The sequence below is a fragment of the Diprion similis genome, chromosome 13, assembly GCF_021155765.1.
Source record: "Diprion similis isolate iyDipSimi1 chromosome 13, iyDipSimi1.1, whole genome shotgun sequence".
NCBI classification, from domain to species: domain Eukaryota; kingdom Metazoa; phylum Arthropoda; class Insecta; order Hymenoptera; family Diprionidae; genus Diprion; species Diprion similis.
The window spans coordinates 4,562,459-4,590,351 of NC_060117.1; the positions used below are offsets into that span (position 1 = coordinate 4,562,459).

The 27,893-nt window shown below is 35.8% G+C and overlaps 1 protein-coding gene across 3 annotated transcripts in view; it reads left to right on the forward strand.

Moving 5' to 3' along the window:
• The window catches only part of LOC124414078 (hemicentin-1-like), a 169,466-nt gene that overhangs the window by 75,203 nt on the left and 66,370 nt on the right, over nt 1-27,893 (forward strand). For all 3 annotated transcript variants that reach the window (XM_046894981.1, XM_046894978.1, XM_046894979.1), the window contains exons 4-5: nt 11,029-11,139; nt 18,206-18,433. In XM_046894981.1, the coding sequence (XP_046750937.1) occupies nt 11,029-11,139; nt 18,206-18,433 (339 nt within the window). The remainder of the gene's footprint in view (nt 1-11,028; nt 11,140-18,205; nt 18,434-27,893) is intronic.

The following is a 27,893-nucleotide window of genomic DNA, read 5'->3' on the forward strand; positions in this document are numbered from 1 at the left end:
GGCAGAACCAGCCAGAAGGACCTTTCGCCATCTTTGGCGAATCACCGATGGCCCGAAGCTTGAGTCGATTATTTCACCTCAGTAAGAACATTGCGGCGGTACGCGTCTCGAACGTAAACCAGCATTAAATCCGAGTATCCCCATTTCTGTCCCATTTCTCGACCATTTCGAAGGCTTCTGCCGCCGCAGATAGGAAAGCGGACATTCCCAATGCCCGGCTCTGGTTCCTGGGGCCTAAATTTCGGGGATATTCCATTACTCCTTGGCTATCGTCTCCTCGCCCGAGGCGGGGGCGGGGGTGGAAGCGGGGGTGGAGGTATGTGGGTACCTACCCAACCGGCTTTCGGACGTACATGCGTATTCGACCGTTTGAATTGACCCGCTGCCAGGAACCTCTTGGATGATTATTGTAAGTCAGGCGTTAAACTCCTGCCTTTCCGACGTGCAGGACCCAAATCTCAATTTAGATCTGATCATTCACGCTCCACTGACGTCAGTTCTTACGATAAAACTTTTTCCGAAAAATGAACAAAATCGAAATGTCTCGAAAGGCTAGATTTTTGTAATAAAATTTTGCTTTCTTCGTAGATTAGAATTTTTACCAACTTTACGGTGTTTTTCTTTTCTTTCTTTTTTTTTTTTTTTTTTTTTCTGAAACCAAAAATGACATCAATTTTAAAACATGTTTCAGGACATGATTTAAATTATTGTTCAAATTTCGTCAATCAAGCGTAAACGATTTTTTTTTTAAACACACATCAACGTCTACTCATTAACGGTATTTTATGCCTTCTCTTTTGAAAAGAGATATGAAGTCAATTATTGACAACGTGTTCAGAAAAATTCACCGAAACAGTCTTGGAATTTTATCAATTAAGTGTGATCCGAATATTATTTATCCATGTGTCAAAACTTTTGAAATGAAGGGTCATGGAGTCTTTTTTTCTAAAACCAAAAATTATATCAATTTTGGTACACGTTTAATGAAAGGCATCAAATCAGTTCTGGAATTTCATTGAATAAATTGGGTCCAAGTATTCTTCATGCATCGATAAAAATTATTTCAATAAACGGCTACTGTGTTTTCTTTTCAAAAAGCACAAATGACCCCAACTTTAGGACATGTTCTTTATAGTGTGGTTAAATTTTTCTCTTTTCTTTTATCAAAATTTCCGCACAAAAGTATACTTTAAATTCTTTCCTAAAAACGATAATTACATCAATTTTGGGAGATAATTTGAGAAAATAGTCCAAAAGACACTCGAAATTTCCCCAAAAAAGTTGAATGGATCTTTTCTTTCCAACCGTAGATGAAATATTTCGTGTAAAAACATTGTATCTTCTGTTCTAAGAATAGAAATACATGAAAAAGGTATACGCTTGATTGATTTTACATAAACATCAGTGTAAAAAGTCGAGTGATACAATATATTGAAAAATTTACCGAATCTTCTTAATAAAGTTGAGAAATTGAATCAAAATTTAATGAAATTGTACAAGCGCAAGCAGAATTCATCTTGCACACGAGACTTATTGAATTTAAATTATAAAAAAGAGGCTGTAAAACAAACGAAAATTGATCAAAATTTTATCGATTACATGTCAGTGAACACTTTGAATACTGGAAGTGCAGTCGTAGCGTTACGGAGAACAAACAAGATGTTGTTTTTTTTTTTTCTTCTTCTTCCTTCGGAAACGTCCGGTTATCTTAGGTAGTTTAGACGTTATTGGCTTCTTAAGTCTGGTAAAAAAGTCGTGAAATAAACCCGCGCCTTTGCGTATCTTTTTATGTCCTTTTATATCCAGATATAAAGTGCAAATGTGTTACACAGATAACAACCATTTCAGATATTCGCCGAGTATAACCATCACACTCGCTTCTTATGTGACAGAAAATGCGCCATCTTGAGAGAATGTTGCATCGCTGCACCTGAGACTCGTTACTGAAAGTTTGTTTTCAACTTTATCCCAGCGATCTCGGTGTAACTACAATAATAAAGCAGTCATAAAATTTTGCAAAATTCATTTCCGAACGTATTTTTGAATTCACGATTTTGTAAAAAAAAAGAAAAATTTCTTTTGTTTTCCTCTCGTTTCTTATCATCATGTGAAGAGATTTTCTGATATCATTTTTACCTCGGAAAACTCGAATCTTATTTTCTCAACCTTGGAATCAACACCATTCAGGTTTTTCCAACTTTTATTAAATTTTTTCCAATTTTCATAACGACGTAAACTTTTCTGCGAATTTCCGTGACGGAGGCGATGAGTCTTCCTCGATCCTATGGGATGACACGAAAGTTCAATTATTTTTATCCCAGTTACGGAGTTGGCCATACCGCAGGGAGGAAACAACGTTTGTTTTGAATTAATGGAAGTATAAAGTAAATTTGGCCACACACTTCATCAAATTAATTTCCAGGTCACATCGCGTATATCTTTCGCCTTATATATATATATATCTATATGTATTTCATAACGTCGGAAAATCGTACTGCTATATATGTATATATATATATAGATATTATGTATATATACTTGCCTGTCTGCGAGCTCTCGAATTTACGACCTGAACCAAATTATTTTTCACTTTGCAATGTAAACAGCTGATACATATTTTCGAAACAGCAAACCAGACCCTTCCACCTACCTACCTACTTTCATATTTATTTTCAATTAAACTTCTCCTACCTTTTGCCAAAGTCGGATCTTCGTTTCGATGGAAAGAAGAAAACTAGAGTAAAGAATATATCGGAATAATATTATCTTTACTTCTCCGTCATGATGTTATGAGGAGAAATTAATTATCCGTGTATTTAACGATGATTAACTAAGTAAGAATTATCGCAAACTTGGGAAGAAAACTATTAATTTCAATGATGCTTATTTTCCCTTGTTGACGAAGTGTTATCAGACGCAGGTATAGCTTTTACAATTTCTCGAGATACCGTTTTGCCGTTTCCCTTGTGAGCTATCTTTCACCCCCACTTGAATAAACACTCCGGAATTCTTTTTAGCTTTGTTGTTGTTTAATTCGTGGAAAATTTATTGTCACCAGTTTTGCAGATACCTACCTGCTACACCGTTTAAACTTTACAACAATTCTTGGGTCCCATGGGCCAAAGCACAAGTCTTTCTGTAATGTTATGCGCGTGTAACAACGAGTACAAGTTTATGCTATAACTAACTATGCGACGATATTATGTGGGAGATTTATTCACGCTAAAACTTTGCGAATAAAGTTTTTTTGTCACGGGCGTAATTATTGCTTCATAAAAGTATTTACGAGGTCGAATTAGGAGGTTCCTTCCTTCTCTACGTTTATATCTATATAATATTTTCGTTATGTGCCACAGGCGCTGAAACGTGCCGACAGATTTATTGCCGAAGTTTCTACATTCGAAACTATATTCTATCCAATCGATTCCTTATTCCTTTGCTCAGCGATTCGCTGTGAGGATTATATAATTCATACCGTTGAATCCCGCATCGCTTTGTGGATATTTGTTTTTTTTTCCTTCCTTATTTTTCACTCTGTGAAATCGTAGAATTTTTTCATTTCAAAAATTTCCTCCTCTTTTGCTAAGAAATTCCTGTACGTTTCAAATGAAAATCAAATTTCTGGAAACCGAATTATATGTCGAGATGAAACTTTGGTGACAATTGTGTCCGGAATATTGAATTGATAATTTTTAAGGTAGTTTGAATTTTTTTTCGATAGAGAGAAATTTTTGAAAATTTTCACGAGTGAAGGGTTTCGGTAATTTAGCCGGAAAAAGTAATCGAAATCGTCGGAACAAGCTGTCGAATTGGCTAAAGGGAAAAAAATTTACTACAAAACGTGAATCGGTTTATTACTAAAAATACAGAAACTATATCGTAAGAATGTTGGAAAACGTGAATCCCAATTGATTAAAAATACAATCAACCTTCCATCCAAGGACTGGCAGGTGCAGTTGTATTTCGGGAAAAAAAATCGCCCGAGGATTTAAATTGTGTATCGTGAATGTAATACTGGTGGCAGCGGTGGGATACGATCCCACGGCTACGAAGAGACCATAGCCTGAAAACGATATCGAGTATTTAAATTGTCTGTCGAGAATAACACACCGTTGAATCGAATAACGATTTTTCTGTGAGTTAAAAACTCCGAACGAATTCAAGATAAATATTTTCATAACGAGGATAACTATAGACGGAATTATATCAAACCTTGACGTTTAATGGATTCTAAATTTTCAAGATTAATCACGAGTGGTAAAAATTATTACGATAGTAAAACTTATTCATGCTTTCAATGAAACGATCTGACGATTTCAGATAATAATTGGTTACTATTATTAATATTATTAATATTATCATTTTAACAAAATTTACCGTCAAAAGATTAAAAAAAGCGTTCATAAAGAAAATGTAGGAAATTGAGTCTTTTTCAAATTTGTATCAGACGTTTTTATCGTAGGATAAACTGTTGAGAAGTTATTTTGAAAAAAAAAAACAATTTTTAGTACCCTTAATCCAAGATGGCGGACCACGCTGACCCCCAAGCGTGATAACTTGGATATTTTATTGGGGCCTGAAATCATTTCAACCCCACCTATTATAGGGCAAAGGCCTCTTTTAGTCCCTGTTGACTCCACTAATTTCTATAAAGACTGTAATTATTATTCGTGATGATGAGTGCCTACTTTATCGACCGAGGATGTAAACCAAAATATACCAAAAAATACTTTATTGACCGAGGATGTAAACGTAAATATACCAAAAAATACTTTATTGACCGGGGATGTAAACGAAAATATACCAAAAAATACTTTATTCCCTTTCCAATTTCGCGGGAGCAGAGGGGCGCCGTTTTACCCGCATGAGCGTCTCTCCTCTCGAAGCAAATCCTCAGGGCACCAAAGGGACTGCGGGTGAATCATACCGGTGCTCTTGTGTCAGGGAGATAGGGCAGCCAGTCGCATAGAAGCATTTGTCACCGGATCTTCCGCGAGGATGCTCCTCTCCTCAGGACGGATCAGGCCATTGCCTGGAAGTGATCCTGCCAGGCCGAGAAAAGCTTCGAGTAGTAGTCCTGGGTCACCCGGGACGAGGATCTGCAGTCCAAACGGAGTGACGATTGGCTCTGTAGAATTGTTTTCGTGACAAATTTGGCGAATTTGTTCGAATATCCTTTTCGTATCCTTCTCGGGAGTCGTGACAATTGATTTTAACTCTCTCGCAAGGCGGGGAAGAATATTTTTATTCAACTTTTCTGGGGAGGTGATATCTCTGAAGATTATAAATCAGCGAGTCTTTAAACTAACTACTATAATGCGGTAACAAAAACAGAAGGAGAATAGTTCTCGAGGGAATTTGAAATTCCACATCGGATGCAACTCGGGAATAATAACAACACAGCTTAATTAGTTCCAAAGATATGCAGTATTTCAAAGGCTTTCTGCAACCCGGTACATAAGTCGGATCCAAAAGTGTATTAGTTTTGTTCAACGTTAAAAGTTCCTGGTATCAACTGGGCAGAGAGATATTGTTAAATGAAGAAAATATACGAACTGTATATACGCTTTGAGGAATTTGTATCTTGATGCGATTTTCATACAACTTTCTTCATAATTCCGTGATTTTCTGACGTAACTTTTAGCAGAACACAATTATATATAAGGATATAAAATTCAAAGCGAAATAATAGCGATTGATCATATTTTCTGCGCTGAGTGATTTTTGTTTTACCGTATAGATGAAAAACAAATATCAGTCGACTCTTCGGAACATCCTGTGTCGATAAAAATGAATCATTGCGAATTCGCGGCTGAAATTCTTCTTCTACAACTGATCGAAATTCGTGAATAGTAAGAAATTCAGAAAAAATAAGAAAGAAGTTTTTTTTATCTATACCCAAAATTTTTACATATCTTTACGGAAAGACGGTATACCTAAGCCAGAGATGAACGTTAATAGATTTTCGGTGAAGTTAGAGCTCTCAAACTTTCAAGTAATAGTATAACTTCGACTGAACCGCATCAACGCTTGATTTATGCAAACTCGACGAAGATGAGCGCACTTTGGCTGAAGTTATAGCTCAGCATATTCCAGATGAGAAGTAAATTCGATATTCGTTGGTACTCTTGCTTTCATATCGATCGTTTGTTGTTGACAGTTATTTCCGCAACAATTAACACCGACAACAATGGCCAAGCGATAAAAAATTATTACAACATTATACAACATTATAAAATAATAATACTTGTTAGCTTATAACGTGAACAGATTGAAATACTCCAATGAAGACGGACAACATGGCTTAAGGTGCTTAGAAAGACCCGTTGTAGACCTCGAAAACGCGGGGATGCAAAACTCCTATACCGCTCAAGCGATCAGAGTGAAACTTGGGCAGTTAATTCCTTATTTTGGCAAAAAGTGGAGCGTCTTGTTACTTTTTCAAAATTTGGAAAAAAATTTTACAGATTGGTTACCACCCACAGAAATTGGCCAAATTTTCACAGTTTCACTGAATGGATCGAACAATCCGGTATGATGCCACTCGGCGGAGATAAAACACACATTTTGAGCCCAGTCCCATGAGATTTGATAATGAAGTGACGAAATGGCAGCTGATCTAGTTTTCGCTTACGAAGTATACCGAAATCTCATTTCGGCGACATTTGTTACCGACATTACGCGCATGCCGGTAATGTATGCGTGTAATGTCGGTAAAAAATTACCGACAAATGTCACCAAAATAAGATTTCGGTGTTCTTCGTAACCGAAAATCAGATCAGCTGCCATTTCGTCACTTCACTATCAAATCTCATGGGACCGGGCTTAAAATGTGTGTTTCATCACCGCCGAGTGGTATCATACCGGATAGTTCGATCCATTCAGTGCAACTGTGAAAATTTGGCCAATTTCTGTGGGTGGTAACCAATCTGTAAAATTTTATTCACAATTTTGAAAAAGTAAAAAGACGCTCCACTTTTTGCCAAAATAAGGAATTAACTGTCCAAGTTTCACTCTGATCGCTTGAGCGATATAGGAGTTTTGCATCCTCGCGTTTTCGAGGTGTGCACCGGGTCTTTATAAGCACCTTAAGTCAGGTCAGAGAACGGTTAGCAAGTTGTTTGCACGTTCAAACCTTGCCAGACACGAGGGCTAAGGAAATGAATCTAATCACCCGCTAATCGCGGTTTTCCTTAACTGAACTCAACGCGATGCCGTTACCTGACAACATTATTCTCCGGTAATATAGGAGGCTGGATCCTATTAGCAATATGTTTCCACTGCCAACCGTTTTCTCCTTTCTACACCGAGCACAAAGCAACTGGAATGTTGATTATTTGAAACAAGAGAGAACGTTAGCCCAGGAAACAATATCCTGGAAATGATATTATCATTGCAAGACCATCTCCCACCTGCTGTACAACTTTTTTGTCCGAAATGGTTTTCGATTCGGCGCAATTTCGTACTCCAATAACACAGGTCTGGAAGCAAAAAACTGAGGAGATTTTTTGTACCGTTTCTTATAAATTTTCAGTCACCGAAACAGGGGAAAATACAAAAAAAGTTCCATCACGTCAGGTTTCTCTTTTTAAATTTCTGCTTGTAGTTTTATTCAGAGTGAAACTCCGGTTTAACTCGAATATCTTGTATCCTATTCTTGATTCCAAAAATCTTATGCAAAACTCATTTTGTTACTTTCTTTTAATACGTATTAGAGTAAAAAGAAACGGGAAAAGGTTTCGTAGAGAAGAAGAATGAACACAGAATGTTAAGTAAATTTCGTGAAGAAATTGTTTGTTTAATTTTATAAGAAATATTGTACAGTCCATTGGGATTTTTTTCATTGCTGTTATGATTTTTTTTTTATGCAAACACATTGCACATTTTTTGCAAAGAATAATGTACTTGATGAGGAGAAATGAAAGTCATTTTTAGATTCGGAACACTCGAAAACACAATATTCATCAAAAACATCCGAAACAGAATATATATATTAGGGTGGCGCAAAAAAACTGAGTATTTTTTTTTTCGTCTCGTGTGACAAAATGTTAGTTTTTTATGTTTTAAGAGCCCACTCCAAAGAACAGCTCGAAAAAAAAAAAAATTTAAGAGGTCACTTCAAATTTTTTTAAATGTCATAAATCGTCAAAAAATTAAATTGAAAAAATTGTATTTTCAGTATTTTGTTTGATTTTCAAATCATGTCGTGATGTATTGTTATCGATTCTTTCTTACTAAATTAGAGAAAAAAAAGTATGAAATTTTGATATAAATATTAAAAGGTCGCTCGAAAAGATCTAAAGAAATGCACTAAAAAATTGAAAAAAAATTATGAGCGACCTTTCAAAATAAAAATTTTGAATTGAAACTTTCGAAAACTTATTTTTTTTTGTTCTCTATAAAATTGTACCGTAACGAGGTAAAAAATTTAAAAAAAAATCGATTTTTGACAATTTCTGATGTTTTAAAAAATGTGGAGCGACCTCTCAAAAAATTTTGTTTTTTGAACTGTCCTTTGGAGTGGGCTCTTAAAACATCAAAAACTAACATTTTGTCACACGAGACTCAGAAAAAAAAAAAAAAAACAATCGGTTTTTTGCCGCCACCCTAATATATATATATATATACAATGTTTTCTTTTTTTGCAGACTTGTGTAATTTTTTACCCGTTCCAATAAACTAACCAAGTCAATCTCGAAATTACGACTGAGCCTGGTATTCCACAGCGCACGAAACATATTATACTTCCATAATATCGTAATCTTCAATGTCACCTTATTGAATAAACTATGTGATATTGGACTCGGCGATTAAGCTCAATAATTGATTGAAATACTGTTACCCTTATCAGATATAAGCTTTGGCTTAAATTCTACCTTGAGCCGTGAACTAAGCTGGGTATAATTCAATTTCACTTGCCGGAAACATTTCACTGGTGGCAGCGGTGGGATGAAAGTAAAGCGACTTCTCCATCTCGGACTTTATATATTCCAAATTCTTCCTTTTTTTTTTTTTTTTTTTTTTCTTTTTCTTGACAACTACTGGACCAATTTCAGTCAGCGAAGATGAAACTAGTTCAGTTCTTCTAGTCAAAGATGTGGATACAAGGATTTGGGTTTTTGTGGTTAGAAAACTTTACACGTACACATATACCTACACACACGTACCTACGCAGGGAAAAGACGATTCTCCGAAAGAATTCAAGGAGCTTGAGTGAGTGAGGAGAGGGAGGAAAGGAGGAATCCTTTCATTCAGTCATAGTGCTTTGACCTACAGCAATAGAAAAATAGATTCCCCGGACTGTTGGACCACTACGTCGCGTCCGGTGTATCACGTGGAGTCCCATAAACATGCTGGCAATCCGAAGTTGGCTCGGTGCTGCCACCCAAACCCCCGAGGGGATTCCTACGAGAAAACAAGATCAAAAATCCACCCCCACCCCCTCACCCCCTGAGGAGTCCTCAGTTATCTGCTCCACTGTTAGCTGCTGCTACTCCCAAAGTGCTGCAGTTGTCGTCCTGATATCGCTTTGCCAGGGAATTCACTACGCTCGAGTAAAACCCTGCCAAGTGATTCGAAATGGAGGAGAATATATGTTACGAATAGATTGTTCGTACCGAGAGAAATTTGAAGGAAACAAAAAAAGAAAGAACGAAAAAAAAAAACACTTCATTTTCGTTTCAAAATTTTTCACATGAAGATAAAATTTCATTTTTACTGCCTTTTTCACTGCCGATTTTTTCGAAAGTTCTCAACCTGAGAAAAAAAAAAAAAATCGATAGCGCGGGGTCTTTTTCCCAAAAAAAAAAAAAAAAAAATGTGTTCACCGATTTTTCCAGTTTTTGAATATCAAGAGACCTTCGAAAAATGTGAAAAAATTCTAAAAAATCAGAAACATCTTGATGTTTATGAAAGAATTTTTCCCAATTTTTAAATACTCAAGTCAATTTTCAATCATCGAATCTTTCTTTAAAAAAAAAAATCTATTTCGGAATCTCTTGGTATTCAAAAACTGGAAAAATCGAAAAAAAACATGTTTTTTCATCACCCAGACCCCTCAGAATCGATGTAGAACACTATAATTTGGCATAAGGTTTTCCTTTCAGGTTAAGAACATTCAAAAAAATCTGCACCACAAAATCGTTGATGGCAGATTCGCCATTCTTATTCGACTCGACCCTTAATTAAAGATACTAAAAATTTCTACCTGCAACGAAAAAATTCTCCAACGAATATCCTAGAGTTTTTAACAACAAATCGTACGATCTAACCTACATGCCGATGTTGTAAGTCACAGTTTTCCGAACCACAATCCTGGCGGTTGGGGGTTGTGGGGGGGGGGGGGGGGGGGGGCGACGACTCTTGGAGAAATTCTTTTGCAGCTCGTTGCTCAGGGGAGAAAGCATCCCGAGCATCACGGAGGTGGGAAGTGGCATCCTATCCATTCGCCCTGGAGATATTTCCGTGCATTCTATAACGTTCGGAATGCCTCTAGGGAGGCGGATACTTGGTTAGATCGAACGCTCATGGACGTTGTGACGTAAACTATTTGCGATTCAAAATCGCACGTGCTGCGGTCTCGCTAAGGAAACTGATCCAAAGATTTCCGAAAGGAAAGTTTTTACTTTTTGCCGCGAATCGTTTTTGTCCTCTTTTCTCTCTCCCTCTCTCTCTCTCTCTGTCTCATTCGAATTCAGTGTCCCGAAAAATATGCGGAAGTTTCACCTTCTCGAATCTCTGATTCCTTATATATATATATATATATATATATTTGGACCAGGAAACCTCAAACCGATGCTTGTATGGGTGATTCTTTTTTTTTCATTTTTCTTTTGCCATTTTTTCTTCTTTTTTTTTATACATCTCGACATGATTCTAATTTTGCATCGACGATTGCGAAAAGCTTCCAGTTCTCGTCAACGGAGTATTATGAATTATTATTTTCAATGATACTTGAATCGCTTAGATAATATTTTCGAAAATCACTGTAATAAACCGGATGACGTTGTTTTTTTTTTTTTGTTTCAGTTCCACCGTCGAAGCCGATAATCTACGATGCGAAGAGACGCGACATGAGCAAACTCCTCGAGGCTTACGCGGAGGGTGCAAATCTTACTCTAGTCTGCGAAGTTCACGGAGGTAAGGAAGCGTTTGTTTGTTTGTTTGTTTGTTCGTTTGTTTTTTTTATTCTTATTTTTTTTTTTTTCTTATTTCTCCCCCTTTCATCGCGAATTCTCGTCCTTTTTACGGAAATCGAATCCTGATCCTCGTTAGTCTCTACGCGTTACCAGGTAAATTCGATAAAAAGAGAAAAGAAAAAAAAAAAAAAGACAAAATAACAAAAATCTATACACCGAGTGAAAGATATTTAGCGGTGTGAAAAAAAAAGAAAGTGAATTAATTTAGAAAACTGCTTGGAGATTATATATACGAGAGGCTTGAAGCGAAGGATTTTAAGCATCGCAGAGTCACCGAGTGTATTGCCACTAATTACTCAAGCGGCTAATTATGCCCGAGGCGCCATTAGTGGAAATGCCAGATGCTGGGCTGTGGGAGATGCTAAAGCGTTTCGATAGAATATGTTTCGATGCTGCCGACTCGGGGGTGGGAGGGGGGGGATGAAAATAATCGAGACGGAGCCATGCCTTGTATTTTCAAAAGCCATTTAGGCGAGAGCTAAGGAATCCGTCACAATCGATCAATTTTCTCGTAAAATAATTTCCAGTTTTTTTTTCTCTTCTTTTTCTTTTTCATCTTCATATTTGCGCGTCAGAGGCGAAAATAATAACAAAGAGTGCTCTTGTATGGTCGATCTGTGGTGCAGGCGAGTGACGTTCGTGTCAGTCAGTATTTTTCGGAGTGAGACTGGATGAAAATGGGAGAGAAAAGAAAAATTGAAGGGAATGAAAAAACATTCTATTGACAATATTCGAGCAACGGAATAGAAGTAACGTGAATTTGTCGATTTTCTCACGGTTTTATTACGAACGGTTATATCATGACGGAGATCTCGATCATTTTATGTAGAAATTTAGCCAAGTTGTCTGAAATTATTTGATTATTAAACCTACGTTTTTTGTTATTATATGTGATTCAAGATCGTCGAGGTGTTGATTAATATGCAAAAAAAAAAAAAAAAAATCACAATAATCACGAATTTATTGCTATGATTGATTATAGGGATTATAAAAAGTTTGCAAAGTTTGTAAAGATTAGAGTAGGATTAAAAAAGTTGCAAATATTGCGAGGATTATAAAACGATTAAAGATTTCAAGTATTACGGAAAAATTACAGATATTGCCAGAATTACGAAAGAGTAAAGAATAGGAAAATAAAATTACAGAATTTTAATTGTTATACAAAAGATTACAATGATTACAGAGATTATAGATATATAAATGAAAAATACTTTTTTCAATTTGTTTAACAATTGATTTAACTATTTTGTAAAAAACGAATCTATGAAATTTGAGAAAATTCGAATTCGAATTCGAATTTCTAACTAAATCATGCCTACGCAAAATGAAACGATGAAACCAGCATAAAAAATGCATAAATTCGTGATAAGAGAACGTTTTTTTGTTTAAAAATTTTCTGTAACCGAGTTAAGCGTTGGTTATTAAATTATGACTAAAAATAAAATAGTATAAACAATTCTTAACGGGAAAACAGAGAGCTAAACTTTGACGACTGACTTCGTTACCTCGCAATCAGTCTGACGAGATGAAAATTTTCCGTCACGTTATATATACGTATATATAGAGAAGCGTGTAAAGTTTTGCGCGCGTGTTTCACGACGAGGTTTGTAGCGAAGCTTTGCGAATTGCACCGCGGCGTCAAAGCATGTGTGGTAAGTATAATAAGCGATGAGGAATGCAGACGTCATTTCCACAGGTTGCCGCTGCGTCACATCAGCATTCGTGGATTTGCAAATGCGTTTAAAACTCCAACGTCGACGTCACACCCTCGTGGGTAGGTACCTACCTATTGTGTTGGCAGGATTGTCAGGGGATGTACACATACGTAACAAACCCGGGACAAATTAAGGGGTCTACCAACCTGACGAGCAAAATAAAAGGGTTTTTTTTGTCAAGAATTTTTTTTGACAAGTTTTGACTGTGAATATTGATATAAGCTTTCTTGGGTTTGATGAATACACTCTCGAATTACGTGAGTGAAAAAATAATGTAACGTTTGAGTAGAAATTTCAAAATTAAATTGTCAAACCAGTCGTTTTGTCTGGTCTAGTGGATCTGGTGTTGAGGGGCTATTGATGGAAAAATTTATTTAATAATTTGAAATTTCTTACAAATGAAAGATGATACTATAAAGTAATACCGAAATTAATTTTCCTTTTTCGTCTTTGATGGTGAATCTTGCGAATACGATTAAAAAAAAATTTGCTAGACTTTTTAAATTTTTTAACTAAATTCTGAAAGGAATTGATTAAATATTGTTAAATAATTTTCATGGTGATTTAGGATAAAACTAGATACAAATTTTAGTTTATCAACTTATAGGTGAAACGGTGTTTGTTTTTCTTTCTTTCTTTTTTCTTTTTTTTTTTTTTTGGGGGGGGAAAAAACGTTTCGAGAAAATTGCAATTCATTTTTTTCTAACACATGTAAGAAAAAAAAAAAAAATTGAAAAAAAATTAGCCCGTCACCCTTAATCACTGGATAACCTCGTAGCTTTGATTTTCTGTATGTTTTATGAAATCGATTTCTGAGAGAAAAAATGTGTGAGATTATCCCCTTAATTTTTCCGTTGAGGATGTGCAAAGTTTATTAATCATTGCAGTAATTTTGGGATGCACCTGACAAAAACAATTAACGGAGTCTGATTGAATCTACCATTTTTCTAAATTTGAATTTCACGTATGTTGATGTGCGTATTGTCGAGGGATTTGTAATAATTTTTAGTCCCATTTTTTGTACTGATTATACTTTAGAAAATTTTATTGTTAAAAAAAAAAAATATATATCTATTTCGCAGTTCTAACCTAACCTAACCTAACCGGAACGTAAAATTTTGGTTCTTTATCATTGACCTACGACACCGAAAAACGTTAGGTACCACATATACTCTCTAAGGTCGAGAACCCTTTTTTACATCTTCTACTGGGTCAACCTTCCACCACCCCCGATATGCTAATTCGCGAGAGATTCGAGGGTGCGGTTGCCCTTCAAGTCCGGTTTTCGAGCGATATTTTAGGAGTCCCGTGAAATCCCAAGGGTACTATAAAAGTCTCTCCTAATCTCATTTCATCTCATCAAGTTTCATTATAAGTATCCCGGTTAGCCATCGTACACATGTAAAATCGCAAGAAATATCCCGAAATTTGTTGCTTCGAAAATTTTGAATTTTCAACAACGGCGGAAAAATCGTGAATTTTGGATCGGTTTTAGAAAAAATGTTGTACGTTATTGCATGAGTAATAATATTAAAAAAAAAAAAAAAAATTTAACTACGAGGAGGACTAAAATTTCATAATTAAAAATTTTTTGAACAATAATACTTTTACGATAAAATATATACTGAGAAAAAAAGTTTTTCCCATATTATTTCCATAAAAAAAACTTCGACCACAAACCGAAATATCTTAGAGTTGAGGTAAAAATCTGAAAAAATTAAGTAATTGTTTTCTAATTATTTGAAGTTGATTTTGGGGGTTGAGGCGGCAAAAATTCGTCGACACCCTAATGTACACCCGGTACATCGTAAAATGAAAAATGTTTGTATTTACACATTATTCCGGGCTCCACTACATCAGTAATGATGGTGAAAATTCAATGTCACCTCAAATTGGCTCAATTTACGTTGCAGGTGGCTGAGTACCATTTTCTGCACTGAAAGAGCCAAGGTTTGTATAAATAGGACATGCGAATGGATGGGTCCTCGTTTTGGGGCGCTAATTAACGAGGGGTGGGAAAGCAGAGGGTAACCGCATTCCGGGCTTCCGTCAAAACTGACGAATCCCCGCCGTTCATATATACCATCGAAGGCTGCACTGACGTAACGCGATGCAGCTGCAGCAGCCGAGCTCTCTGCCTTGCCGTTTTCATCCTAATTACACTCTGAATACTCTCTGGCTGCTTTAATGAGCAACGTTCACGCGATAGTGTTTACCTAAGCTCGAAACTGAACCTCAACCGCGTCGTTCTAAAATTCTGCTGCTGGTTGCTTAAGGTGCTTATAAAGAAGCGTCGTACACCTCGAAAACGCGGGGAGGCAAAACTCCTATACCGCTCAAGCGATCAGAGTGAAACTTGGGCAATTAATGCCTTGTTTTGGCAAAAAGTGGAGCGTCTTTTTACTTTTTCGAAATTTGGAAAAAAAATTTACAGATTGGTTACCACCCACAGAAATTGGCCAAATTTTCACAGTTGCACTGAATGGATCGAACTATCCGGTATGATACCACTCGGCGGCGATGAAACACACATTTTGAGACCAGTCCCATGAGATTTGATAGTGAAGTCACGAAATGGCAGCTGATCTGGTTTTCGATTACGAAGAACACCGAAATTTCATTTAGGCAACATTTGTCGGTAATGTTTTACCGACATTACACGCATACATTACCGGCATGCGCGTAATGTCGGTAACAAATTTCGCCGAAATGAGATTTCGGTGTACTTCGTAAGCGAAAACCAGATCAGCTGCCATCTCGTCATTTCACCATCAAATCTCATGGGACTGGGCTCAAAATGTATGTTTCATCACCGCCGAGTGGCATCATACTTGGATAGTTCGACCCATTCAGTGCAACTGTGAAAATTTGGCCAATTTCCGTGAGTGATAATCAATCTGTAAATTTTTTTTCAAAATTTTGAAAAAGTAAAAAGACGCTTCACTTTTTGCCAAAATAAGGCATTAACTGCCCAAGTTTCACTCTGATCGCTTGAGCGGTATACGAGTTTTGCATCCCCACGTTTTCGAAGTGTACGACGCTTCTTTATAAGCACCTTAACTATAACGGTGAGCTTTTTTCGTTTTCTTATAATGTCTTTTGGATCGAGATTTTTTTTTTTTTTTTTGCGTACCTGTACAGAATTTTCTCCTTCGTTGTATCACTTTTTGCGAAAAATCAACTCTCCACATATCTTCTACATCCTCGGATCTGCTTTCGGACGAATCGGCGTTTGGAATTCGTCTATAAGAGTCGAAGATATTGCCGGAGATCAAAGCGAATAGCCGAAGAGCAGGCATTACTCACCGAAGAAGGAGATCGCATGGTGGAAGGATTTTAAAAGATTGAATTCGGTGATCCATTTCCGCCTTTTATAAAGCTCGAATTTCCACCCCCTCAGCTTTGAAGTCCCATTTTCGGTATATCGTACCTGCTCTATATATATATTACCATTCCTGTGTTGTTTGCAGAAGATGGAATTTAAAATTTGGACAGTTTGTATCGTTCCACGAGAAGAAAACTCTTCGCGAAATGAATTTCAAAAAAAAAAAAAAGAAAAAACAAACAAACTCTCAACCGAACCAGTAAATTTTACCAGCGAAAATGGACTTCCGGAATTTCCGGACCTCTCGCAGGACTCGGTATGCAGTGGTCCAAGTCGGTGAAACTGATTCTCTCATTCCCTGCGCGATTAATGGACTCGTTGGTTCGTGAGCTCGACGGCAGGACGAGACAATCAGAGAGCATTCCTGCAGGATGCTTGAATTCGAGGTGATCATCGGAGCGTGGTAATGCACCGGAGACAGAATATATAATTTGTCGGAGAATAACGCTCGGCGTTTCGCCCTCTCATTTTCCCATCTACCCCACCACGTGCAGTTCAAGCTATTATACTACGATCAACTCGTCTCGCCTGCAGCCTCGGGACGAACCGCATAATGCGAAACTGGATTCGAATGTTGCACGAAACCCCGAACAGTATTACGGACGGATGAACGATTTAATGAATCCAAAGCAAGACGCTGAGTGTGAGCTCTTATGATGAGACATTTATCCCAACGTGTGACGGCACTTCGTGGTTCATTCGTTTTATACAAACTCAATGAATTCACATCCTTGAGAACATTCGTCTTTCATGAACAAACCATAGGAGTAAAAGGATCTCTTTAGATGAGGAATTTATTCGAAGGGCAACTGTTGGCAGCGAAAAGGTTAGAAAGAAATTGGCAGTTGTTGTTGGGGGATGATATTCGTTCTTTGTTCTGGTCAGAAGAATAATCGTGAACCAACCATAATGGCGAATGCAAGTAGTTGCGGAAACTGGACTGCGTCGAGTCACTTATAATGAACTTTGTAACAGTTCAAATCTACTACAAATAAAACCAAAATAAGAACCCTAGAACGGATTTGACTGGCGGTGTGTCACGTGATGGGTATCAACCAATGATGGGTATCAACCAATGATGGGTATCTTCTCAAAGACGAATATCGGCTCGTTAATCCAGGAAAGTCTCCGTTCCGGTCTCTCGTCACTCACCTCTCGTTGGAACAACATCTTTCAAGTGTTCGTCTGCCAGTTTCCACGTTCTTTTAATTTCATTATGACTATGAAAGTAATCTACCCGAATTTATCAGATAAATAACATTTATTCAACGAAGTTCAAGTAAAACTACGAATGAAGAAGAATTTTACATTTAAAATAATAAAATTTCATCAAGATTAAATTGGAAATCCATGATACAACGAGCGTGTAGCCATTAAGAACCTTCGACAGAACTGCGCTTCAAAATATAAAAGATAAGTAATCGACACGCTGGTGAAAATAGAAGAACATTTAAAAGACGATAAATTAATAGATACATTTTGTGATTGAGACCAACGATAATCGAAAACTATATAGAAATTGATAATTTGAGAAACGAGAGATAATTTATAAAAATTCCCTTAGTTGGATAAAGACATTTTTACAGTTACAATTTATACACGAGAAAACGATTTACACATCTACAATTTTATATTTACATACGTTTTATTATAATACAATTTGTGTTGAATGAATAAATCAGCGAGCGGATGGATGAATGAGTTTATAACGTCACAAATTAAATTGACTAGATGATCGTAAACTGAAATAAATGAAAAATTTATCATTTTTCAATTTCATGACATAATACTTGTATGTTATATTTTTGTTCATTTCACCTTGACTTTGATTTATGAATTTAAATAAATACTACAACTTTGATCTGAGAAAGGTTGAATCATGAATTCGGATGTACTTTTTGTTGCAGGAAGACCGCGGCCGAGCGTTGCCTGGTATCTTGAATCGAAAATGATAGACGCTTCCTACGAAGTGCGAGAAAGCCATGGATCGAAGGGTGAGAGTTCGATCTTGACCACCAATCGCGTGACCCTTGAACGACTTACGAGGAGGCATCACCACGCCAGGTTAGCCTGCAAGGCAACTAACACAGCTCTGGCAAGTCCCCCGACAACTACGGTCATCATTGAGCTGAACAGTGAGTATGAGCAGTATTATTACTCGATTAATAGAAGGTCAAGGTAATCAGAGTTCAAGCGCTGACTCGAATTCAATTTTCAAAAAATGCGTGTGTTTGATACAAGAAACTGAAGAATTGTTCGCGTGTAATGTCGGTAAGAAATTACCGACAAATGTCGCCAAAATGAAATTTCGGTGTACTTCGTAATCGAAAACCAGATCAGCTGCCATTTCGTCATTTCACCATCAAATCTCATGGGACTGGGTTCAAAATGTGTATTTCATCACCACCGAGTGGCGTCATACCGGATAGTTCGATCCATTCAGTGCAATTGTGAAAATTTGGCCAATTTCTGTGGGTGGTAACCAATCTGTAAAATTTTTTTCAAAATTTTGAAAAAGTAAAAAGACGCTCCACTTTTTGCCAAAACAAGGCATTAACTGCCCAAGTTTCACTCTGATCGGTTGAGCGGTATAAGAGTTTTGCATCCCCGCGTTTTCGAGGTGTACAACGGGTCTTTATAAGCACCTTAAAACCATACTGCGAATCACATTTCTTTTATACTTGGTTGACGTTTCACGACGACGACAACGTTTAATCCTCGATTAAATACAACTCTGCGGATGAATAATAATAACCGCAAATGCACGTCTCGAGGCTGGTCCGGAGGGTAACAGAAGCATCGAGTGAACCTTACCGTTGCACTGGAGGTTAACGGACCCTCACAATAATCTCTTCGTTCCCTACGTCTCACCGTTAACCAGTTGGTGTAGGTATGTACGTCGGTTGTCGGTACGTCTACAAATGCACGGAATTGAAATTCTTGGTATTACCTCAGAGCAAGAAAAATAATGTTTGAAGGGAATCCTGCGAACGGATGTCTTTAATATGAAAATCCGATTATAGACCATTCCATACGCCTTCAACTCGTGTTCCTGAAGGTCTCACCATTAATAATCACGGCTTAGAGGTTACGTTTAAAGTTGCCTTTCCTTCGCTTACGGATCTAAGGTGATAATCGGATACGACATTTCTCATATCTCAATTTATGATGCTGATACCTTCTTCTCATGATCTATACTAGTTACTCAGTACCACAAATTCATGATCCGTCAATCAATTTCACTACCAACCGTTCGGTGCAAAGAACAGTCAAATCAGATCTTTTGGTTCTTCTTTTACTCCGGATTCAAATTTCGCCAGTCCTGCCAACTTTTGTAAGTGAGAAGCTTTTCTTGTGTTGACCGTCAACCGCCAACCATCAACCAATATCTGGACACGTAGACCACGATGGTGGACGTCGAAGTGATTCGGTATTAGTTTCTCCCAACTTCGCTTGTATTAAATTTCAACGTCGTTGTCAGTTTGAGGATAAACTGCACATACATCGACGGTACCGTCATTATAGAGATGCGGGTTAATGAAAGCAGAGATTGACGTGATTGAACCCCCGTCTAAATCAATTGCGCCTTCCGAGGAAAAGGGTCTCAGGACTAATTCGCCCTGACAGACGATCGGCGAAGGGAGAGAAAGCTACTTTATACTGTCCATAGATCATAGAATTCTATTATGTTAGTTAACGCGTATATATACGTACTCGGGGGTGGGGGTGGGGGGTTTAATTAGATATCTTTGGTAGTCCAGACCAGTCCGAGCGATTCTCCATAATTCCGGGAACGCCGCGACTCATTATCGGCGAAATTTGGGAAAATTATCGAATCGAAGGACCGAACAAAGCTCCGTAAATTCGGCTCTTCTGTCCCGTGAAATGGGATTAGAACCGACTTCTCTCCATTGAATTTCAACGCTCCCTGTTTTCAGATAGTATCGTTTTACGGGGGACTGTTTGAAATTCAGTTAAAAAATTTCGGCTATTTTAGGGATCCTGGGATCCTTAAAAATTTTATCACATTACGCGTCATATCCACTCATAACACTGGTCAATAAAATTTTTTAAAAAAGAAGATGTTTACTAATTTTTAAAACTATATTCATTTTTCATTCGATCAGGTTTAGTTTTTTTTTTTTTTTTTTTTTTTTTTCCAGTTACAGCTAGTATCGGTAAAATTCAATGTTTATCGTTTTAACTTTACTTTTTTCGTCAAGGATGTTTTGTAGTTTAATAATTTTTTTGGTTGTGTTTTATGTTCTCCGGGTTTTAATGATTCTTGAATAATTTTTTAGAAATTCTGAAAATCATTCTGACGAGCTTTTCTACATTTCTGGTGAAACTAGTTTTGTAAAACTCAACAAAGTATTCACGTTACACACAAAAAGCGAATTTTTTTTCGTAATTGTAATAATAAGTCGTATTTGGTTGTGTTTTTTTTTTTTTTTTTTTTTTTTCAATCTTTTATATCGAGTAGCGGTTTATTTAAAAATTAGTCGTTCACCCTCTTAAGGGGGGGGGGGGGGGGGCGACTCCTCCGCAACTTTCTCGAATCCCGAGTCAGAGGGGTGCAGGCGTAACGAAGTCTTAATTAAAACTCGGAACTATTAATTGCTCCGGCACTCGTTCCGAATAGAAGATCAAGTAATTAGTCGAGGTTCGCAGAGATCTCGTTGGTTGCATCGTGCAGCTTCTTCGCGGATCCCTCACGTCACTGTTTTAACCGTGATATCTCGATGCTATATGTATACTCGGAAAATTATGTCCAATTCCAAGAGGTCAATTTCTCGAGTATCAAATTTCTCACGATTTTTTTTATCGCTCCTTTAGCTCTGATCTCGTTCCGTTTCGATATTATTATGTTCACGAATTGTAGATTTTTTTGATACATTAGTTTATTTATTTTTTTTTTTTTTTACCCCGTATCTTATCGTTAACTCTAGAGATTTTTATTTATCGGGTCACACCCCAGATGTGTTTGAAATCGTTGACGAAAAAATCTGTGTAAAGTTTCAAAATCAGTTATTTTGTTTTGCATGACTTTGGTATAAATTGAAGGATCGATGGAAACTTTGCAGAGTTATTACTTGTATTTTGTTATTATAGAAACAAGACTGTAAAAATTTCAAAATTTTATCATAATTTTATAATGTATTTTTCTCTATTATATAACCTCAATAGCATCACTTTTTATCAGGCTTATATTGTACAAGGGAACAATAATTATAAAGTTTAAAAATTTTCAGGCTTTGGTTCCTACGCTTGAAACTTTGCACAGATTTCTTTCAGATGATTTCGAACCGATCTAGTGGGCACCTCAATGAAAATTTTTCCCACCCCTATAAATAAGGGTAAAAATTGCGTTGTTCTTTTGTTTTTCAGGCTAAACTTTGCATTTTATTCGATTTTCCCGTGTACGCGTCTCGTTTTCGAGGTTTTTACTTTCGTCGATAGTGTTTTTCCTTTTTTTGATTTTTATTTTTCAATCTTCACCCGCGAAAAATAAACCAATTTTCACAGTTTTGCACGTTTATGTGAATACTGTATTCGCAGAGAGCTAATTCTCTCTCTTTCTCTCCTTCTCTCTCTCTCTCTCTCTCTCTGTGAAAATGAATTTCGAGGCAACTTCAACGGTGCGGGATTTTAACGAACGATCCTCGCCGAGTGTCGAAATAATGAAATAATTTTCAATATAGGTATATACCTACGTAGGAGAGAGGAAAATCGGGGGAATGTATGGCACGAAAATTTGTTTGCAAGCGAGGGCAAAAAAAAAAAAAAGGTGTGGAAAAATGAAAAATAAAAACATATAGTCGAACTGCATTTGCGCGTTGAACATTGCCTTGCAGCTCGAGAGGGAATTCTGCATGTTTTTACTATTAAATTGAAACATTTTTAGCCGGCTATTGAGACTCGCACGAGCGAAACTACGAGAGGCTATAAAAATCTGGTCGGAAGGTAAAAAAACAAAAATGTGTTTGTAAATAAAATAAAAAAACAAAACAACTAAAACAATCTGTTGGTGATATTTCGAGAGAAAATTTGAAATACTGTGAAAATTTACTGAAGCTTGTGTACGGTGGCGTGTTAATAAATTTTTATCAAATCACGGATGATAATAAATTTCGGACAAATATTTTTTCCGCATTTTTAGAGCTGCGACGTTTTTTTTTTCTTGCTTTTTTTATTCTTTCTTTTCGTTTTGCTCAGCAATTAGTATAGTTACTCGATTGTTGTCTATTTTTTTTTTTTTTTTTTTTTTCTTACAAGATAACAGATTATTTGAATTTTACTATTGATAAAAAGAAATTAAATTGAGAATTTGATTATTTGAGGAAATTGAACGATTTTTATTATTGAATTTAATGTTGAATCAATTCTAATCAACGATCGTACGTCGCGTCGTGATTCATCATAAAATCCTTACGAATTTACTACATATTTTTTCAAAATTCCTGAAAACACTTTTCGACACAATAGATTTTTTTAGATTTTTGAAAAAAGTGCTCGAAAAAGTCAAGATTTATCGCAAATATTATTGAAAACCAATCGATGGTAAACGATTCTAACCTAATTTAACTTGGTTGAAAATTTTTATTTGTCATAGTCCAAATTGAAAATTATCCAACCGTTTTTGTTCGTTCGAAAAAACGTTGTTCTCGAAAAAAATTCGAGGAAATGAGGAAACCACCGTCTGTTATAACTACATGAAACTGAGATATTGTTCTTGGGGATAGTTGTTTCCTGGTGGTTATTAACCTTCAGGAACTTCAAATAGATAAATCGCCAGCTCCCACCTACCTAACAGTGAAAAGTTTACGAGTTACGTAATGGAGCTGCAACCACCGCACGAAGCTTTCAAATTCTAACTACTTTATCACACTTTATTCGCATCATATTTATCTACTGCGGTGAAAAATCTGCCATCTTTTAATATCCGGCTACTTCTGATTGCAAGTTTGAAAAAAAATAATAACAACCAATTTAAGGTGGGTAAAAAAAAAACCGACTATTTTTTTTTGTTTTTTTTACTTTATACCCTGAAAAATCGGTTGCTATACACCTCTAAAAAATACTCACCAAATATGAGCTCTTAATTTTGATAGGAAGGTTCTCCGCTTTATAGTTTTCCATTTATTCCTCGGTATTAGAAACGAAAATTTATATCTCTCTATTAAATGTTTGTTGAATAAATATCTCTTTTCACATTCTTGTAGGAAATCGAACGCTCTACAAAAAAGGTCTCAAATAATTTTTCCGTAAACCTCACCGTTTAAAAGATATCAAAGGTTTAAGTTTTATTATTTTAAGACAAATTTCTGTTTTGCTTATGAATTTTATAACTCGTTGAAAAAATTTTTTTTTTTATGAAATGAGAAGTCCATATTTTTTGTAGAAAATTAACTGTTCTACAAAAATGGTCTCTTATGATTTGTCGATTAAATCAAGCGTATCAAAGATATTCATCGTCAAACTCCAATGGTTGCAAAACCCACCCTAATAACCATTCATAATCCACCTGAGGAAGATTTTCTGTCCAGAAAAAGAAAAAAAAAAAAAACGAAAAACAACACGGATCAATCGTAAATCTGCAAAAAATTATTACTTTGTTTCTTTTTTCCACTCCTTCCCCCTCCTGTTTTTTTTTTTTTTTTTTTTTTTTTTTTTTCTCTCGTTCGAAGAAAAAACAAAACGAAACAACACTTTGGGAGATTTTTTTTTTCAACCAGGACGCGTTTAGCCGCAGTGATTTTTTTCACGTTCGGTGAGAGGACTTTATTATTATTATTATTATTTTCTTTATTTTTTTGGCGATTCATTTCGAGGCTCAATTTCGACCACCGGATGAATATACGAAGTGAAATCGGTATGAAGCGAGGTGATTCGAAATATGACTTCCGCCTTTATCAAATCCTGAAAATACGGCTTGGAATATGCATGCACGTATGAGTTATGTACGGATGTATGTACCCTATACGTGTTCGGACGGACCCTCCTGTTTTTCTATAGACGTGACATATTTTTGATTTACAATGCCAGGGCTCTCTTCATTCCGTACCGGATGTTACATTCATCAAATTTTTGATTCAGGGAGAAATTGGGTAATTTAAATGACAGTTATTAATTTATCTGTGAAATGAAAAAAATATAGATACATGATGAATTTGGAAAACGATATCAACGACCTTGAGTTCAAAGCGAATTTCGTGGATAAATTACATTTGTGCCGAGGACTGACTACACACGACTGAATGTAATCAAGCATGAATTCATTTCTTATTGAAAATTGGAAAGCTAATTATTTCAGAAGAAAGATATTTAATTTATCCTCAATTTTACTCATTTTTTTAACCTTCAACTTCAAGATTCTTTATCTTCAATTAATTCCTACGGTTATTTCGTACTTTTCTAAACATACGTTTTCATCTTTTATATATATATATATATATGTCATGAAAATAAATAAAACATAAATTTTTTTCTCCTTCGAGTAGAGATAATTTCTTTATTTTTCTTCTTATTTCTTACCAACTGACAAAAATTGATTCAAAGGATTTTTCATCTTCAAATTCAGTATCGAAGTATTATTTTCACGGATAACGAAAATGTTTCATATTTGCAAAAGAAATATTATTATTATTATTATTATTATTATTCTAAAACAAGTTTCGTTCAAGGAAAGAAATTCTATGGAAGGCTGTGAAAGCTTTTTAACTTTATTTATTCAACCTTATACCAAAAGTATTATTATATTTACTTATTTATCCACACTGCGAAAATTCTGTTTACTTTTCAGATTAATAAATAGAGGAACTTCCTGCGCTGAGGATGAATTCCGGAAGCTGCTTGCCTACTCGGGAGCATTTTTAACTTCCGTCGTTCACTTTTGGTCAGGTTAATTCGGCGGCACGCGTGGGAGACGATGGAAGTTTGCCAAAATAAATATTCCTGGTTTTTTTGGTTAAATAATAAGGAAATTTAATGGAAACTTACCGAGTTTTTATTATTACCGTGTGAATTATAATTATAATTTTTTATCAACAATTTTGCCAATTTTCTTTCGAGATCGTTTTTTCTTTTTTTTCCGATTCTTGTTTTTGTCCCCGCGAAACTCGACGCTTCGATCATCGAGTGTCTTGGTAAAGAGCAAAGGACACTCCGGAGTCCTTTAATCTCGATAATCCAAACCGTAACAAACTTCCAAAGAGCACTCTTGTGCTCGGCTTGCTGCAGAAAATTACGAGGACAAGAGGTGAGAGGTCTTTACTCGAAGACCGGAGGTCAACGACCCTTAAGGTTCGTCTGCACACCGTCGATCAAGTATTCGAGAAACGATCTTCGGCTAAAAATTTATTCACAGTTATTTTATCGAGAATATCATTCCTTACGAAATTGAATCTTTGAATTCTTTTCTTCTTAATGCGTTTATTTTTCTTCTTTTTTTGCTTTTCGGCCGGTTTTACGTCAAAATCATCTTCGATGATTAGGAAGGCTGATTAATTTAACATCTTGTTATTCTGATTAATTTAGTACTTGAAATAGTTTCTTAGTAATGATAAAGAAAAAAAAAAAAAAAAAAAAAAAAAAAAAACAATGACAAAAAATGTTCACCACGTGTGGTGGATTGATTTCTGTTTTTTTTTTTTCTTTTCTCTCTATCTCTCTCTCTCTCTTTTCTTCTTCTTCTTCTTTTTCTGTTCTGATCTGAGAGTTGTGGAAAAACCGTTTAACAGACCCTTGAGAAATTTTTTCTCATTGCCTATCGAAACAATTTATTTTCTCATTTGCTATGTGATGTATAGAAATGAAGCTGAGAGAAAATTCTCACAACGCAATGCTGAGATGATAAGAATTTGAAAAAAACGTTTTTGTAATTAAAAGGTTAAAGATTTTCAATGATAATCAAGTTACTTGGAAAAATTTATGAAATATCTTGTTACTTAGGAGTAAAACAATACGTACAGGGTGTTCAGTATTTATGAAAATTATGGAATCAGGGAATTCTCCAGGGAATTTTATATCCCTTGGAAAAAAATTTGGAAATCTCAGGGAATTACGTTTTTTACAAATAACTGGACACTCTGGCGTAAAATTTTAACTTATCTGAGAGCAGACGAGATGAAATTTATAGACGAAAGGATCCTGTATATGTATATATATATATATATATTATATGAAAGTTTCTTTCGTTCGGCAAATTAATTCGAAACACTCGGAGTAAATAAGTTTAAATGAAATCATGTTCTCTCTTCGTCTCGTGCCCACGAATGCGAAGGGCTCGCGAAGTTCGCCATCTGGTAGCTGGCTAAAACTTTTTCTCCAGTTGATTTTTCTTTTTTACTACGTTTTTTTTTTTTTTTTACTTTTTTCCTTTTTTTTTTTTTTTCCCCTCTTAGAGAAGTGGAAAGTAAAGAAATAAACGAAACCTATCTGACGGAGGAGAAAAAACAACAAATAAGATGTACATGTATACAGAAAGAGTTTGCTTAAGAAAAATTTTTATTCACATCTTTTTACGTTACATCTTTTAAATTAAATCCATAGTTAAAGATATTTTCGTGATTTTTTTAACGAATTGCATACGATTGTGTGTGTGTGTGTGTGTGTGTGAATTGTGAATAATAATTTGCGACGTTTGGAATAAGATTGAGAATTATATTTACAGATATATAATCTAACATTATTATCATCAAAGCATCGTTAAATTTCGGAACGTCGGTATAAGCGTTTTTTTTTTTTTTTTTTTTTTTTCAGCCAATATGGCGACTGCAATTAATTAGGACCGAGATTTTATCGGTTAAGAAATTATGACGAAATAGGTATTGTACGTTGAATTTTAACGGTTCATTGAAATCGATCGAATCTAATCGAATAATCAATAAATTCTAAAAATTGATTTGACATTTCGTAAGATGATGAAAAAAAAAAAAAAAAATCGTCTTCGTGTCGTTATCGCTAATCATAGTCATACGTATTGCAAATTAAAAAAACGGTTGGATTTCGGTCGGATCGATGAATAAATTTCAAAATTTTCATGGCGACTAAAACTCCACGTTTACCAGGTGAGCGATGGCTAATGCCACGCTCTGCATATTACCAACAAATGAACCTGCCGGTCGGTACTTACAACCCGAAACAAGTTGAGCACAGGTGTCTATAACGACATCCCTCTTAGAGGAGCACGTTTGAAGTCCACTTTGGTAGCTGGATATGCCTCGGTGGTTGGTGGTAAACATTTACCCTCTACACTAGTTTCTTTTCGGTTTGGTGTTTTTTTTTTTTCTTTCTTTCTTTCTTTTTTTTATTATTTTATGGATGAACCAGCGGTAACGCGTATCAGCGATAACTTCTGGCAGACGTTCAACTCCAGGCGAAATAACCTCGTGGAAATTACTTTTTCGATCAACTGTGTATCGTATTTTGAGGTTATGAGAAAGAATAGGTTTACACCGTAATTTTTTTACAACTAGAATGTTAAGGGGATGCTTTGGTCGATTTCAATTTTCACGTACATTTTAAAAACACTAAAGGGTTCAACATACTTATTTTGTACACAATTCTGAACACAAATAGTTTAAGAAATTTTTA